The following is a 17,100-nucleotide window of genomic DNA, read 5'->3' as shown; positions in this document are numbered from 1 at the left end:
ACGATGGCATGTTTGCTGAGTGCCTGAGTTTCATTGAAACAACAACTTGGGGAAACAAAAAATTGTTTATTTGAACTCAAAAGCACCCAGTGGATCTAACAACATGTCTTTTTGGAAACCAGACCAAAGATTAGCACCTTGATATAGGGAGACAACTGTGGGTGAGAACATTATACCGTGATAATGGCTACACTCATATTATTATTGAACACAGCCTGTTGCTGTGTAGTGAAATATCTTCATTTACTGCTGTCAAGGCTCAGATGAAATTGCTCAAGGGTGAGAAAAAAGTACTGTTTTTTTCTCAATGTGCCGTTGTGTGGGGCTTCAAGGGAAAATACAACTTAGATGGGAGAAAGTGGACCCAAAGCTGAAGCTACACTTCTTGTCTTGAGTGACAAAAAAAACATCAGAGCACTCTCTAACCGTGATCTGTGTCTCTGTACTGGATGCAGGTTATTTGAGGACAGCAGATAAGGTATCTTACCTTGGCCCTGGTGTTTCCCTTTAAGGTCAATGTTACTTACAGTAAGGAAAAAGACACATAGGAAAAGATGAATCGCTAGATGCTATCCCTTCCACTGCAAGTGGGTGCTGTTATGTTGTAATGAGAAATAAATCATGGGAACGCATGATTATGAATTTGATATTGAATGGATCAACCCCTGGTGAAGTTGTTCTCAGTATGTCCATAAAAACATGAAGTTGTTTTTGCTCAAAATAGTCTTGTATGTGACAGCTCGTGTTAATCAACAATCAACAAATAACGTGTTAATCTTGGTATTACCATACTATAAAAAAGGAATAAGAATGGATGGTCTCGTGTAACTAAAAAAAAAAATACCAGTGGTTAGAGGAACTAAACATCTCACTCCTCCCCTAACATTAACACACCCACCGGAAGAACCGGTCAAAAAAGTTCTGCTTGGACAGGTGTGTGTAGTCTGGCCCCTGGAACACTGCGTTGGGATCCCTGAATGCCAACTCCATGACAACATCCTTGTCCACCTCGTTTCCCATGGCGACGACCATGGGTACCACCTGCTCTTTCCGCATGACTCCAAGAACCTCCTTTAGCCCCTCTGTCGTCGTTACGCCGTCTGTAATGAAGACGAAGTTGACCTCGGCCTCCCTCCTGGTCTGCCGCACACGCTCGGAGAAGAGAACGTTGCTGACGGCGTGCGTGATGGCGGAGGTAACGTCGGAGGAAGCGTCCAGGTAGCGCATGCCCTCCAGACGCTTGGTGAGAATGGAGAGGTCGTGCGTGAAACCGGAGGTCATCTCGTGCTGGTTGGCTTGGCCGTACTGCATCACGGCCACACGGGAGCGCATGGTGTCGCTGGCATCCTGGGCCAACGGGAGGCGCCGCGCCACTTTCTCGATGAAGGCGCGCACGTGGTCGAAGTCCTCCTGGCCCAGGCGTTCTGAGCCGTCCACAAGGAATACGAGATCCGCGGGACGGTCAGCACAAGGTGCCACAGCAATCTCTGATGGAGAAGACACATTTGTGTGATGAAATGTAAGTTACAGCTACCTACAGCTACTCTTGAGAGTTCTCCCTACAGCTACTCTTGAGAGTTCTCCCTACAGCTACTCTTGAGAGTTCTTAAGTTCTCAATATAAATCTGCGTTCCTAGCAGAAACCTGTTCATATACTATTAATAATGTGAAGACAGTACTGGTTGTTCACAATTTCTAAATGTTCTATATGAACAGATAATAGCCATTGCTAGTTGTCAGCTCATGTGCTTGATTTTTCTTTCTGTAATGTAAGTAAAGAGTGTTTCCCTTAGTTTTTTACCCCCTGGAGCCCCAGAGGACACTAAATACATGACCAGTGTTGGTAGCTTGCAAAGCTGTGCTGTCAAAGTAGCATGAACCCTCCCCCTTCCCTCCTTTCTATCTCCACCCGGCCAACCTCAAGCAGATGGGTCCCCCCTTATGTGCTGTGGTTCTGCTGAAGGTTTCTTCCTGCCTAACAGGGAGTTTTTTCTTGCCCCTGTTGCCATTGTGATTGCACTAAGGGGGTTCAGGCTCTGGGCTCTGTAAAGCGCCTAGAGGCAATTGTATTGTTATGGCGCTATATAAATAAAATTGAATTAAATTTCATGCTGATAACGCAATAAACAAGGAAAATTAAATGAATGTTACCTTTTTGGCATGGCAGATCTGGACAAACGATTACGGGGTCTGGATAACAAAAGAGACAGTTCTATAAATCAAACCCAGTAGGATGCCACAGAAGAGGTGTGAATGTAAGTTACTTAAAAGATGAGTTAATTTAATTAATTAGTTAACTTTATGATACCTGTTATAGTAACATAATTATTATTATTAACAAGATTATAAATGGTAAAAAATATGCATCTATGTTGCCGTCAGTGAAGCATGGCAGGATTGGTGCTATACCAGGACAGAGCACTGTCTCAACCTCCTGGATGAACTCCTCCGCCACCAGGTCAGTGTAGCGGGTCATGTTCCTCACGCGCTGGGGCCGGTCACACGTGATGCTGACCAGCGTCTCGTCCTGCCCTGGGACGTTAAACATGTCCCCGATTCCCACGGCCATGACGTCTACACTGGGGTCCTGACAGAGGGACCGGAGCAGGCCAGGTTGGTCTTTAGGGTCGTAGCGACCGTCTGTGATCACCACCGCAGTCACCCTGGCCCCTTCACGTTTCCCGTTACGGATGAGGGTGTCGTAGGCGTATTTGAGGGCGGACGGAGTCCAGGTTCCACCGGCGATCCACTTCAGGTCCTTGACGGCCTTCTTGAGGGCGGACAGTGAGTTGATGTTTGGGTCATTTAGGTGGATGGCCTCGAAGGTTCCGTTGTGGCTGTACTGCACAACTCCGACTCGAGTCCCTGTAAAATTAAAGAGGGTATTTCAGCAAGTATGGAAGTCTTTCATCTAGATTGACGGGAGGAAAGAGCCTCACAAAATCTCTAGCTACAGCTATTTATTAACGAGGGGAAAAAAAAATCCAAACTAATTGGACGAGGGGAGAAAAACTAATTCCAAATTCCATTTTTATGACTCACAAAGGATCTATACCTGTAGGTGAATTGGGGTCGGTTGCCATGGAGCCCAGCTTGTTCATTGTGTTGATGACAAAGTGTTTTTCCAGGGTGAAGTTTGTGAGCCCGACACTCTCTGAGCTGTCAATCACAAACACAATGTCCAGAGCGCCGCAGTGCTTCTCGCAGTCTGAAAAAACAAAACACCTGTTTGTTCATTTGTTACTTTCCCAATAATCACGTTTTTAATTATGTCAGTTCTTTGAAAAATAGTAGTACAAAAAAAATTCAATTTAGTTTGTTTGTTTGTTTGTCTGTCTGCCAGCAGAACTATTCCCTGGTATATAACCTGGTGGAGAAATGGAACACGGCCCAAAGTAGAATGCATTAAATTTTTTTTTCACTTTATTTTACATTGCGAGACGCATTTAGCCTTAGCTGAGGTCTGTGCTCTGAGTGCACCTCTAATTGTTCTCTTTGACGTACTAGCCTTCACTCACTTATGTAGACAACTTACCACAACAACCACATGTCTCTCTGATGTAGCTCATGACATCGCAGTCCTGGGGAAGTGTACACAGAAGGATTAGGTATACTTAAACATGTAGTTCAATAGGGAAGTGTACACAGAAGGACTAGGTATACTTAAACATGTAGTTCAATAGGGAAGTGTACACAGGAGAATTGACATGTAGTTAAGTGGAACATGATGAAAAAGGAGAGATAACTCACATTCAGTCCAGGGTCTCCTTCAGGTCCTGGCCCCCCCTATGAAAAAGAGTCATTGGTTCAACAGTGTTTGCAGAAGGGGCACAAAATGGTTCCTAATTAGGGACTAACAATAGATTCCATTCTGTCTTTCATTTTTATGTTGTTATTTAGTTGTAGTCCTTAAGGGAAAGCTAAGAATCAGTTGGAGCTCAGAGTGATTTAAATAGGCAGTGTTACAACTGTTCTTATGTGAATGCAAAGACAAACCCGGGCTTTGAGACTTCACATGACTGACGCTGAAGTACTGTAGGCTATGTCAGACAATACAAGCTAAATTGCTTCATGGCCATCAAACAGACAATCCAGAAAAAGCTAAATAGTAATTTCCCGTGCTGCTAAACATGCAACAAGTTGCGCCAGCATTGGCCCTTGCATCCATTCACTGTCTATCGTCATCTATTGAGCCTTGAGGGTTTTGGGGTAGGTCTTCCTGACTTCCCAAACCACACTGTGGTTCTGGCTCTGGTTTTCGCTGCAGCCCAGTTCTCAGCACTTACAGGAGAACCCATTTCTCCTGAAGGTCCTCTGTGACCGGACTGTCCCAGTGGTCCTGGTTCACCCTGACAAGGAGAACAACAGAACCCTTAAAAACCTGGAATCGGTACTGATTTCAAAGTAAAACCTTGAGTCGACTTGAGTGCATTTTTAAAGAGAATCAGGGACTCCTGTCTGTGTTAGCTGTGTTCACTACATGCATACAGTCCAGTATGGCAATATTTTATGATACACCAAATTAATCAGCAATGACACAGATACAATAATATATTTACATAACCAATGACATGGCTAAAAACTATTCCACCAGTATTGCTTGGTTGTGTTTAAATGGCAATACTCCACAAAGACTATATTATATATTATGTATTCTAATGTCACGTCACATCTCTCACCGTTTCCCCCTTTCCCCCCTTGGTCCCAGGATCTCCTTTGGCCCCACAGTCTCCTCTGCTCCCTCGCTGACCCCTCCTCCCCTTCTCACCCTGGTCGCCCTGGGTAACAACAACAACAACAACAACAAGAACAACACTTGTTTATTTGTGCATTGGGTTACTTGAGAAGTCTAATAGCAATACACATTCGGCGTACAATCTGCAATTCCTATAACATGGACAAAATGCATGCACAGTCACAAGATTCAGGAGAAGAACATAACCTAGTTCTAGAAGCTGACAAGGTCATCTGAGTATTGGCCGCCATAATTCTAGAGGCTTCTAAAGGTCATCTGAATTTTGGCTGCCATAATGAAATCCAAACTTTTCTCACCGTGGGTCCTCTGGAGCCAGGATAGTTGAACCCGTCTCTTCCATGGTCGCCCTATGACGGAGACAGGGTAAGAATCTTCCATCATAATGACTAATATGTAGATCACTGATGGATACAACATATAACTTGGGTCTACACTAATGTATGCAATAATGTACATCGTATTGGATTATGATTGGGTTAGCAAACACAATGCACTAGGGCTTGATGGTTCTGAAGGCAGCAAGTTCCATAATAACTCATGAAGATACCGGGATCAGCTTAAATACACAGTTTATGTGGTGGATTGCAATATTTCATGATGGAATACAAACACTGTGAGTAATAGAGCCTCTTGTCATAACACTCCCAACGATCAAAACATGTGAAAGAAAGTGGATCATGGGTTGGGGTCTGCAGATTTTCTATGATGTGTTGACTTATTGTAAGCTCTGCCTTTATTTGAGAGAAAGCTTAGACTATAATAAACATGACAGGAAATGGAAACGTTTCAGTCCATTCCTCGCCTGCTCAGCCAATTGAGTCACATAAATCATAGCACAGCAATGGGAGAACCTCAAATGACATGCATTCTTTTTAGTCAAGGCAGTGGCACAGTACTATCTTTTCAGACACCATGGAAAAGAATGCAGCCCTATTTTGTTCAGGTTTTTTTAGTTGTTGTTGTTTTTGTCAGATGTGGATGACTTCTATTAGAATGCCTTTCCTTTGATAGACAGGTGACTTTGCTTAATTGGTTCTTTATGAAATGGGTGAACAGACATACTGAGCTTTGTTACAGAGATTTCCACTTAAAATAACTGAGACAGAGAATAGCTTCTTGCATTCCTGATCCTTAAATATGCTGCATTCTCCACAAGTTGTCAGACAGTGAGCTCTTTGTCGTTATGTCCCTCTTTAAATTTGTATGGTTGGACTCTAGGACAATTTTACTATCTGCCATGTACAGCTTGTAGTGTCTCCTGAAATTCAGATGAGAAGGGGAAAGATTGGCGCACCATTTTGTACTGTGAGCATCCAAAGTATCTTGTTCAGATGCAAATTATAAAATGGATGAACTACATACAGACAGTTCACTCATTCTGGACATTCTGAACAGGACTTGATATATACTGAATATACATACAGTAGATATTCTGCAAACTACAAAGTATTATGAATCCATTTGAGCTGTGACGGTGACAGCCACACAGGTGTACAACTGTGGTGTGACTCAGTCGTTTGGTGGGAATGAGTGGGCTGTTGCAGTTGGCACATTCCCTCTACCTCTATAAAGCAGCACACGTATCTGTAGATGTTGTGCAGCATGATAAAAAAAGCACTGTTGTGCTCTTAAGTCCTTTGTGAGCACTTCTGCACTTCTAAAATACCTTAGGTCTACAGAGGTTTACGGTTCTAGAACACCCTACAGACTTGTATAAGGAGTGTTCTAGAACAGTACAGCTAGCTATTATCTGCGGAGCGTTCCAAAGCAGAGGCTAGTAGGCTAGCAGATGCTAGTAAGGCTAGCAGTAAGACATGTAGGCTAGTAAGTGGTATTATACTGTTGTCTGTGGGTGTACAACTGTGGTGTGACTCAGTTGTTTGGTGGGAATGAGTGGGCTGTTGCAGTTGGCACATTCCCTCTACCTCTATAAAGCAGCACACGCATCTGTAGATGTTGTGCAGCATGATAAAAAAAGCACTGTTGTGCTCTTAAGTCCTTTGTGAGCACTTCTGCACTTCTAAAATACCTTAGGTCTACAGAGGTTTACGGTTCTAGAACACCCTACAGACTTGTATAAGGAGTGTTCTAGAACAGTGCAGCTAGCTATTATCTGCGGAGCGTTCCAAAGCAGAGGCTAGTAGGCTAGCAGATGCTAGTAAGGCTAGCAGTAAGGCATGTAGGCTAGTAAGTGGTATTATACTGTTGTCTGTGGGTGTGTATTAAGTGTGTTGATATACCCTTGGTCCTGGGGGGCCAACGGTTCCCCTGGGGCCCTCGTCTCCAGGATCCCCTTCAGAACCCTAGGACACATAAGAGAGAGGGAGGGGAGTTTAATCCCCATGTGTTATCCAAAGCATTCAACAGGTTTAAATAGTATTGATTCTTATACTCCATAGGAATTGATGATCTTGGCATTTGTCACACAGTTCAAAGGAAGGGCTGACATTCCAGTCATAGCTTCAGGAGGGGAACTGTTTCTTTTTCAATACTTCAATTTCTAAAAAATTCTGCTTATGTAGTATACCTAGCTGAAAGTAGAACTAATGAGGCAAGGCTTAGACAAAGCAAGATTTGGCTTCATGCACAGGCTTAAAAAGAAGACCAGTTTTACTATCTGAAGATGCCATTTTGAAACTGACAATCCTTTTCACCAGTGCCATAGCATCCTGCATAAGCTCTGTAAATGATGAACAAACATAGTAGCTTAACCATATACAAGTCATAAACAATTTGAGCCAATCAACACGTTGCTTAAGGTGCACAGAAGGGTTTCATTTTATTGACTGTGAGCTCAAATATCAATATCCTTTCACCAGAATCATGGACTACATCTTTAAGTATCTATCTATCTATCTGTTTAGTCTGTTGCTCCCCCCCGTCTTCCTGGAACACACCTACAACACACACCCCACACTGTATCCCCCCATGGCTAAACTAGGACAATGTAATGTGCTAAAGTCACTTTATTGATTCGGTGTTGGTTGCTGGAATTGACTCCCTGCAGAAGCACGCTGGAATAAACCTCAGAGAAACCTTTGACTCACCTTTGACTTCCTCTCTGGTCCAAGGTCCAAGGGTTTGTCAGCTGTCTATCTATCTATCTATATGTATATCTGTCTATCTATCTATATATCTGTCTATCTATCTATCTATCTATCTATCTATCTATCTATCTATCTATCTATCTATCTATCTATCTATCTATCTGTTTATCTGTCTAGTCAAGGCTTTTTGACCATGTCTATGTCATTTCCAGTGTGAAGAACCCAACCCAACCCCCATCGTAGACACATGTATGCTGAGGAGGGAGGAACCTCTTGCTCAACTCAACATCAACTCCCATCTTGCATCAAGGTTTGACCTACCTGGATGCCAGGAGTTCCTGTTTCCCCTGGTTGTCCTCTAGGACCTCCCAAACCAGGATGTCCCTGTATACAGAGGGTAAGAGAAGGTAAGAGAAGGTACGAGAGGGGAAGAGAAGGGAAGAGAAGGTGAGTGGTGATATGGACTTTAAAACAACAAGGATGTACTTTCCATTAAATATCAGCAGTCATCAGTCTTTTATAAAAATGAATCAAAGCTCACTCATGTTTTGGTATTTGCAAGTACAGCTACTCATTCCAAGTGAACCACAGCAATTTGATGCAGTACTCCCAAAGGGATGAAAACATCTGTGTGAAGCTATGGTGGCTAAACTGACCTCTCTGGCTCTGGTTTGTAGGGTGGGGAGTTGTACGAGCAGATTGTATTTGCAGATTAAATTGCTGATTGTACTTGCAGATTTGCTTGCATTACTTGCAGTTTGGTTGTAATGTCCAGAACAAAAACAAAAGATCCAGAACTTACAATAATTGTGAGGACTGCAAAAATAACTAAGTGAATTTAAAGGTTAATGTTCAGAATTGACTTTATAAAATACTGGTTGGTGGCATTATCTTTAACAAGATGCATTACCATTCATATGATATTGATGGCAGCCTAACAAATGTTTTTACCTTGGCTCCCTTACTTCCGACCGGTCCAGTCGATCCCCTCGTCCCCTCCGGGCCTGCCTCCCCCTGGGATGAGCAAGAGAAGGCTTATTCCTGTGACACGTACTGTGGAGTTACCTAATCCAAAGACTACATTCTCCTTTTACTGTTCTTCAAAGGCGCGTCTCCCAGGGTCTGTCAAACTGTGACAGAAGTCCCTGAGACGTAGACTGGGGACTTGCACAGTGTAACAGAGTCTGTGTCTGTGACCAAACCTTATCTCCTTTGGGTCCAACACGCCCTTCTGTTCCTTTGGCTCCAGTATTGCCTCTTGTCCCCTAGAAATGAGCAAATGTAGCAAATGTACTTTACTACTCCATATTATGACCGTGAATGGAAGGAATCGATAAGAAATAGGCATTCATTTAGGAGATATACTGTATATGATGTGATGTTGTAGTGTGTTTGTTATATTACTGTTCAAATTATTATTATTGTTTACCTTCTCTCCTACGGGCCCTCCTCCCCCTGGTCCTCCCTAAAAACAACACACTTTCAGTCACAGAACAGCAAACATTGGAAGAGGGAAAAAACTAAAAGCTCTCTGCACGTCACATCACGTCACCTACCCGTGAACCTTTTGTTCCTGGAAACCCTTGTGTTCCTGGCATCCCTCCTTCCCCCTAGTGCAATAAACACAGGATCATTTCACCGCGCAGTAGTAAAAGTAGTAATACAAATTAGGCGTTTATATGCGCTTGGTAGAATACTATAAAACAAAATAGTGTATTATAGAGCAATGAAAGAACATGATTGATCTCTGATGTACTTTAGGTCCAACATCTCCTGGTGGCCCAGGAGGGCCTGATCTGCCTGTGCGTCCCGAATCCCCCTAAACAGGAACAAGATCATGAGACAGGATTAGTCCACTCCTCTAAAGAGGTAAGGGTACGGGTTGTCAACAATTCTTAAAATCCCCTCAGGACTTCACCTTCGCTCCTACAGTTCCCCTAGGTCCAGGGTCACCACTGTCTCCAGGATACCCGTCCGATCCCTGTGAGATGGAAAACACGAAAGTGTAACACGTAACGTTAGTAACACTGTGAAGTGTTTTTATGTGCACTGACACTTAATAAATACACACGTGTGATGTGATAATATGAGACCAACCTTGTCTCCTGGGTCCCCTTTACAACCAGGGGCGCCGATCCGCCCGATCTTACCCTGAAATGCCACATAATCGCATTGTGAGTTCTATATTCTCCTTAACAGTGGAATATGCTCTAATGCCCTGCATCAGCACATAGTGTCCCCACTGAGGGAGTTTATACATCTCTAAACCGTTTTACCTTCTGACCATCTGTTCCATTGCGACCAGGAATTCCCACTGTGCCCTAGACATTGGGGAAAAAAATATTGGGGCGTCAGAACTCACTGGTGCACCCTAAATAGCCATGCATGGGTTTCTTAGAGAACTATTATATATTGTTGTGTCATACCTTTCCCCCTTGGTCTCCAATGTCACCCTACACGCAATAAAGAACAGAAAAGAAATGGTTCAGGTTAAGGTTAAGGTGTTCGGGTTTTATGTGTTTGGCTTTAGGTACTTCGGTTTAAATAGGTGCTTTGGTTTAGGTGTTTGGGTTTAGGCGTTCGGGTTTAGGTGTTAGGGTTGTTTGGTGACTCACTTTATCTCCTATCGGTCCTGTTTCACCCTGGAGAAAAACAAAATTGGAATGTGAAGGCACTCACACATTTAAACCATGAAATGGCTTTGTACTGTATGTGACAAAAGTTTTTGTGCAGCTGAAAAGACCTACCTTTGGACCCGGAGGTCCAATCCGGCCCTCAAGCCCTGGATCCCCCTGCAAGAGACAGCACACACTTGATCATGATAATGTTAACGCTTCAACACCACATTCAGAAAACCATTGGCCAAACGCTGTTATCAATTATGAAAAAGTCACAATTATGACGAGAGAAGTCTTATCTCACCGCCTGTCCGTCACCGCCTTTCGATCCAGGCACTCCAATACCCCCTTTTTGTCCCTGAATGATGCCAAACACACAACAGAAATATTAGGAGTTTCGCACTGATATTGAAGTGGAGTAGTACTGTATGTGGTTGATTAATATTTATTATAAAGTATATTCATTTATGATACCATTAGTCATTTTCATTATCTCACTATTCCATTATCTCATATTCATATTATCATTTATTTTTCATCGTTAGGCATTGACGCTTTCCAACTCACTTTTGCTCCTCTGAAGCCTTTGGGACCAGGAGGGCCATCATGTTCTACACATTTGGGTTTGAAACACTGCAAAGATAAGCATGGTCTTATTAGTCAGCAATGTCCCCATACAGCATCAAGTTAAACCAAAGAAGAATGGCATGAAAAAAACAACAATAATAAATTATGTTTTTCTTCTGGGATGTTTGCTGGTAGGACTATTATGCAGTGTCCAGTCCACTTGGCTTGTATGTGTGCTTCTTATTTCTCACCTCCTGATAGGCACGATGTTTCTGGAGACACAGAAAGGACAGTCGGTGTCACATATGACAACTAAACACACATGGCATTTTCACATGGATAGTCTGCAGTGGAAGTTCAATGTGCCACAGTTTTCAAACATTTTCTACGGAACACTGGACAACAGGGGTTTAGTGTAAAGTTCACGACACAGGATATTGCATCTGGACTTGTATGTGCCAAAGCTCCACATCACATTATTAATCGTGGCACACAATGCAACCATTCATTGGCATATCTGCTTGTCTTCTGCTACACATGCCATGCTTACCATTGCTTTAATAATCCGTTCAATCGTTGGCATGTTTACATTCGCACTCTGAGGTAGATCGACGGCCACGTAGTCATCACGGAACAGTTCAACGGGGGAGCTGGCGATCAGTTGCAGTCCTGCCTCCACCTTAGTACCGGACACGGCGACGGAGAACAGCTGAGTCCCATGGTCCTTCGCCCGCTCTGCAGCCATCTTGATGCCACCGCAGAGGTTGCCAGTCTCATAGCCGTCCGTCACGACCACCCCAAAGTTCACCGTCTTCATCGGAAACGGGTGCCGTGCGATCTCTTCGGTCATGTTGTTGAGGGCGCAGTCGATGTACGAGCCCTTGCCAAAGTAACTGATAGAGTTGACGTTCCGGAGGAATTCTTCACGGCTGGTGATCCTGCTGAAAACCTTGTTGTTCTGGGAAAAGTGGAGGCCTCCCATGGTCCAGGAGAGCTGAACGCCATTTGTGTAGGTCTCGTCCTTCAGTCGCACGGCGAAGTACTTGGTGAACTCTTTGATACTCGCCACCACGCTGCCAGGGGGCTTCTCCAGCAAGGCCACGGACTCGGAGGTGTCCAAGACGAAGAACACGTTGATCGGACACATGATTTCTTCTGTTGGGGTAGACCATTTTAAGTGTTAGTCTGCAGCAAATGTCTTGTTTACTTTCAAAACACTGACAGACTTTTCGAGGGTTTTTTCAAGGTACAAAAATAATACTGGTGAAGGGTTTATCAGAGAGCATGTGGGGACGAGATACTAGATTAAACCTGCAAGAAAACATTTCTTTGTCTGGTGTTGAAATGGCTTTTCATGGCATATGTGAACATTTTCATTTTTGAGTCACAACGCAGATACGTCTCCATAGAAACCTTTTTTTAACATCGCATTCCCAAGAACATGCATAAACACTGGCATGAAAACACAGAGAGAATAGCTCTCAAAAATCAATCAATCTGTTTGATGGGTTTAGTGATTTTCATGTTTTCACAAACAAGACAGGGATCTCTATCTGAATATTACTGCACAAGAAGGATCGCACGGTGGGACGTTTGGGTTAGGGTTGGACCCAGCTGCTCTACAACTGTATCAAATTATAGGGGAATCTAAGAACCTTCCAATATTGACATAGTTCTAAAATCCAATTTGATTCAAATTTCTTAATCATCATTGATATCTAAATGTCCATAGTTTTGTATAAAATGAGTAAATAATGTTTGTTTTTCTCTCTCTCTTTACTAACAAAAATATTTGTTGACTGGCTGTGATGACTGCTGACTAATTGGAGTCCATTCATTTTCATTAAACACACATTAAGAATCCTCTCCAACACCATACCCCCCCCCCTCCACACACACACACACACACACACACAGGGAAACACAAACACACACAAACAGAGACACACAAACACAGACACGCTTCCCCCCCTGTCCTTGACTGCCATGAGGCCATGAGCCAAGTTGTCAGGATGTGTAATCAATGATAATTGACTGATCAATCACACAATCAAACACTGAAATACTCTGCTGTTTTCCACACTACCCATGTGCAGACATCCTCATACTCACTATGACAACAGGGGACTGATGGGTCGGGAAGGGTTGGGTCTGGATCCGGCTCGATTCCCTGCGGGGGCCACGGACGCGGGCCTCGGCCCTGTGCGTTGGCGCTGACCCACAATAACCCCAACAGCAGGACCACCTGGCAAACAGTCATCTTGACTTCTACAGCACTGAATGAGAACATAGAGACTCTTCTTAGTGAAGCATTATGTCATAAATAAATAATACATTTAAAAAAAAAACCTTTAGCCCTTACAGTGATAATGTTTCACAGTAACTTCGTCTATTGTGTGAATATTAATTGTTTGTTTTAGGTGTTTGTATGAATTCCTTTACATTCTTTGGGACTACAAGTGTAAACAAATGGCAAGGAAAATGTAAAGAAAGGTCCCACTTTACATTATTTTCATTTTGCTGAACATTGTGGCACTACTACCTATAACCCTAAACCTGGACCTTACTTTGGCCTCAAATTAACATTCTAGCATGACATAAGAAGTACAAAGTTTTTTCAATTACTGATGTACCCAAAAGGTCAAAAAGTGGATTGAAAATACTTAAATAATAAATTATAAAAACCAGAACAAGAAAAATTAGATAAATGAAAAAAATGTCAAGGGTCGTTGAGAAAAACTGTCTTGTCGTCACACCTCCAAAACTACTTGTAAGAGAGTGAGTGACCTTAAAATTCCCAGACGTCCAGGGCGTGCCGTGGGCAGCTGATCGGAGAACTACACTGCAGGAAGGCCCAGTATTTATGCCAGGCGCTGTTTAAACACTAACACACACACATTAGCATGAGTGGACCCTTGATGAAGAGCAGAGACTGGAAAAAGTATCACATCATTCAAGACATGTATACATACGCCGGAGACCGCGTGATATAATCACTTAGCAAAAAATCTATAAGAGAAAAACTGAAAAGAACCCATCACTTTAACTAATAGTGCATTGGCCATCAGCTGAACAGCTGTGTTTGGATATTTTCCAGAGCCACCCCATTAAACCCACGCACACACGTACACACACACACGTACACACACACCCACGTACACACACGTACACATACACACACATAGACATGTACACACACACACACACACACACACACACACACACGCACATGTACACTCACACACACAAGCACCTTCACCACCACCACTGCCCCGAAACACTTTCTGCCATATCATGACGCCCTCCCAGGACTGGCCCCTTCACCCTCAAACAGACCCTTACCAGCCGCTTGTACAGGATGCTAGAACATGCATTGTTTCAGCAAGTACATCTCACACAAGCACTCTACATTTACCCCTCACTACAAGTTTACACTGCACCAAACACACTACATTTACACTACAAGACCCCTCACAGTGTTACTGTCTCAACAAGAATATTTCATAAGGACACTCAATACCTTTGAAAGCCCCTTCCTATCAATATACGCACCAAAATGTAACTTTGTAGTACAAAACGCATTGAGTGGTATTTCAAACCCCACAACACTATTATGAAGTAGACAGGGATGGCTAAGAAAGCAGGTAAATAATGAATAGTCAAAAAAGTAAGTGGTAAACCATTATAGAATCAAAACATAGTATTTTCACAAACTGAACAGATGTCGTGTTATATTGTGTTACAAGAGGCTACTCGGTCAGGACAGAGCTGAAGCTCTTGCCATAAACCCAAACTAACGTTGCAAATTCCAGTCTTTCTCTCACGGAAACGTAAGATTTTACATAAGAATAAGATTAGAAACAACATATTTTTGACCCCCAGATTTCAGCAGTTTCAACAGTTTTCTACTTTAAGCTAAACTTAGTTTTATAGTAAGGTTTTGCATCTTAAGAATAGGCTACTTAGATCTTTTGATTTAAAGTTATAGATAACATTCTTCGCACTTCATAAAAGTCACGATGTGTCCATCTTACCAAAATACGCAAAATGTTCTTAAAACGTTGTCAGTTGGTGGCAATTAAGAAACGTCCGTTAAAAATGTCTCTTTACATCCCATTCTATACACCGTGAAAAGGTAGCAATCCAGTATTCACGCTTCCATTGGCGCTTCTGGGCATCGAGAAGGATTTTCCTTCTCCATCCGGTAGTGGTTTATGGGTTGTAAGCACGGAGTGCGCGGGGGGAATGAGTGGGCTACTGAGGGACAGTGTATGCCAAATGAGTGTGTGTGTATGTGTGTGTGTGTGTGTGTGTGTGTGTGTGTTTGTGTACTAATGCAGTTGCATTTTTTGATGACTTGTTTCACGTGCTGATCAACGCATGACCAGTTACATATCAGTTACATTTAAAATACAACATTCAATGGAACATAAGATGCTGTAGTTTTTGCATATGGGCATAGCTGCGAGCTCAGTCCTTGTCTCTCGGTCTTTGATGAGATGCATAACATAGTCGACTTCAGATCATAAAATAAGTTTATTTTTCATGTCAGATCCTATTCGACTATATTCAAACGGATTTCTTCGCCAGTGGACTTAACAGCTGGCTTGTTTTCAGTGAAGTCTTACTTGCGGTTTACTTTGTTCGCTCCTTTGTTGACATCTGGACTTCCTCCAAGAGGACCTACTCTGCATTCTTCAGCCCAGTTTGGTCCTCACATGGCCCAGTCCGTTCGCTAATGTAAATACACGCAACTCAGACACCAGCGGAAGCGCATCTGGTTGCGATGTGGCGCGGATACGGTAGTGTAGGCCTACTGTTGAGCCAAATCAAGATCAGGTAATTTCGGGCTTTATTGAACTGCCAGGTGAAAGACGTTTTTTTTTTTTTTTTCAAAGAAATCAAGGCTATATGGCGTGTCCGGTGGCTGCCAGGAAACACAATACATTTGATATTCAACAACTGTTGAATATAATGAGATTCAGTTATTTCTGTTTGAATATTAGGAGAGGGCTAGCGAAAGGCAGAGAGAGAGAGAGAGAGTGAAGTGTTTGTTAATAAAGTGTGTAAGATAGATAAAATAGCTTTGTGTCTGTTTATGTAGGTATCCACAGACTTACTGTGTGTGAAAATTAAAATGCATTTTCTTTTGAACGGTTTCATTTCGTGCTGTCAAATACGAAATGTATTTGTATGCACATGTGTGTATGCAGCCCATGCTTCTCTACAATAGTATTGTGAGGTGAGGATTGGGGCTCGTGGATAGAGTATGTATTAGTACTGTGAGGTGAGGATTGGGACTCATGGATAGAGTATGTGGCAGTACTGTGAGGTGAGGATAGGGGCTCGTAGAGAGAGTATGGATTAGTACTGTGAGGTGAGAATTGGGGCTCGTGGATAGAGTATGTATTAGTGCTGTGAGGTTGGGATTGGGGCTCGTAGATAGAGTATGTATTAGTACTGTGAGGTGAGAATTGGGGCTCGTAGAGAGAGTATGTGGCAGAACTGTGAGGTGAGGATTAGGGCTCGTAGAGAGAGTATGTATTAACACCGTGAGGGGAGGATTGGGGCTCGTAGAAAGAGTATGTATTAACACTGTGAGGTGAGGATTGGGGCTTGTGGATAGAGTATGTATTAGTACTGTGAGGTGAGGATTGGGGCTCGTGGATAGAGTATGTATTAGTACTGTGAGGTTGGGATTGGGGCTCGTAGAGAGAGTATGTGGCAGTACTGTGAGGTTGGGATTGGGGCTCGTGGATAGAGTATGTATAAGTACTGTGAGGTTGGGATTGGGGCTCGTAGAGAGAGTATGTGGCAGTACTGTGAGGTTGGGATTGGGGCTCGTGGATAGAGTATGTATAAGTACTGTGAGGTTGGGATTGGGGCTCGTAGAGAGAGTATGTGGCAGTACTGTGAGGTGAGGATTGGGGCTCGTGGAGAGAGTATGTATTAGTACTGTGAGGTGAGAATTGGGGCTCGTGGATAGAGTATGTATAAGTACTGTGAGGTTGGGATTGGGGCTCGTAGAGAGAGTATGTGGCAGTACTGTGAGGTGAGGATTGGGGCTCGTGTATAGAGTATGTATTAGTTCTAGCCAAGGACTTGGCAGTTG

General features: G+C 43.1%; 1 protein-coding gene across 1 annotated transcript; it reads right to left on the bottom strand.

Annotated features, from left to right (window-relative positions):
* Positions 1 to 46: 46 nt before the first annotated feature.
* Positions 47 to 15,172, bottom strand: LOC308365288 (collagen alpha-2(VI) chain-like). The gene is made up of 28 exons (XM_080838665.1): positions 15,023 to 15,172; positions 13,101 to 13,264; positions 11,539 to 12,143; positions 11,240 to 11,260; positions 10,989 to 11,054; positions 10,726 to 10,779; positions 10,551 to 10,595; positions 10,419 to 10,445; positions 10,230 to 10,256; positions 10,080 to 10,124; positions 9,901 to 9,954; positions 9,722 to 9,784; positions 9,560 to 9,622; positions 9,360 to 9,413; positions 9,233 to 9,268; positions 9,006 to 9,068; positions 8,755 to 8,817; positions 8,125 to 8,187; positions 6,997 to 7,059; positions 5,053 to 5,103; positions 4,680 to 4,778; positions 4,287 to 4,349; positions 3,751 to 3,786; positions 3,536 to 3,581; positions 3,056 to 3,208; positions 2,410 to 2,865; positions 2,152 to 2,190; positions 47 to 1,487 (listed from the first exon to the last, which is right to left on the bottom strand). The coding sequence occupies exons 2-28, from the start codon at positions 13,246 to 13,248 to the stop codon at positions 886 to 888; spliced, it is 3,105 nt and encodes a 1,034-aa protein (XP_080694791.1). The 5' UTR covers positions 13,249 to 13,264; positions 15,023 to 15,172; the 3' UTR covers positions 47 to 885.
* Between the last annotated feature and the right edge of the window lie 1,928 nt (positions 15,173 to 17,100).

The sequence above is a fragment of the Sprattus sprattus genome, assembly GCF_963457725.1.
Source record: "Sprattus sprattus genome assembly, chromosome: 5".
Lineage (NCBI taxonomy): Eukaryota > Metazoa > Chordata > Actinopteri > Clupeiformes > Clupeidae > Sprattus > Sprattus sprattus.
The sequence above is the reverse complement of the archived record's forward strand: the minus strand, read 5'-3'. Positions and strand labels throughout refer to the sequence as shown.

Bases quoted from the DNA above. Each gene is read 5' to 3' on its own strand.
- LOC308365288 (XM_080838665.1), bottom strand. From the start codon at position 13,248: ATGACTGTTTGCCAGGTGGTCCTGCTGTTGGGGTTATTGTGGGTCAGC. The intron at 10,125-10,229 runs GTATGACACAAC...CCCAATGTCTAG, and splicing joins TTGGAGACCAAGGGGGAAAG to GGCACAGTGGGAATTCCTGG. The intron at 4,779-5,052 runs GTGAGAAAAGTT...GTTGTTACCCAG, and splicing joins CTGGCTCCAGAGGACCCACG to GGCGACCAGGGTGAGAAGGG.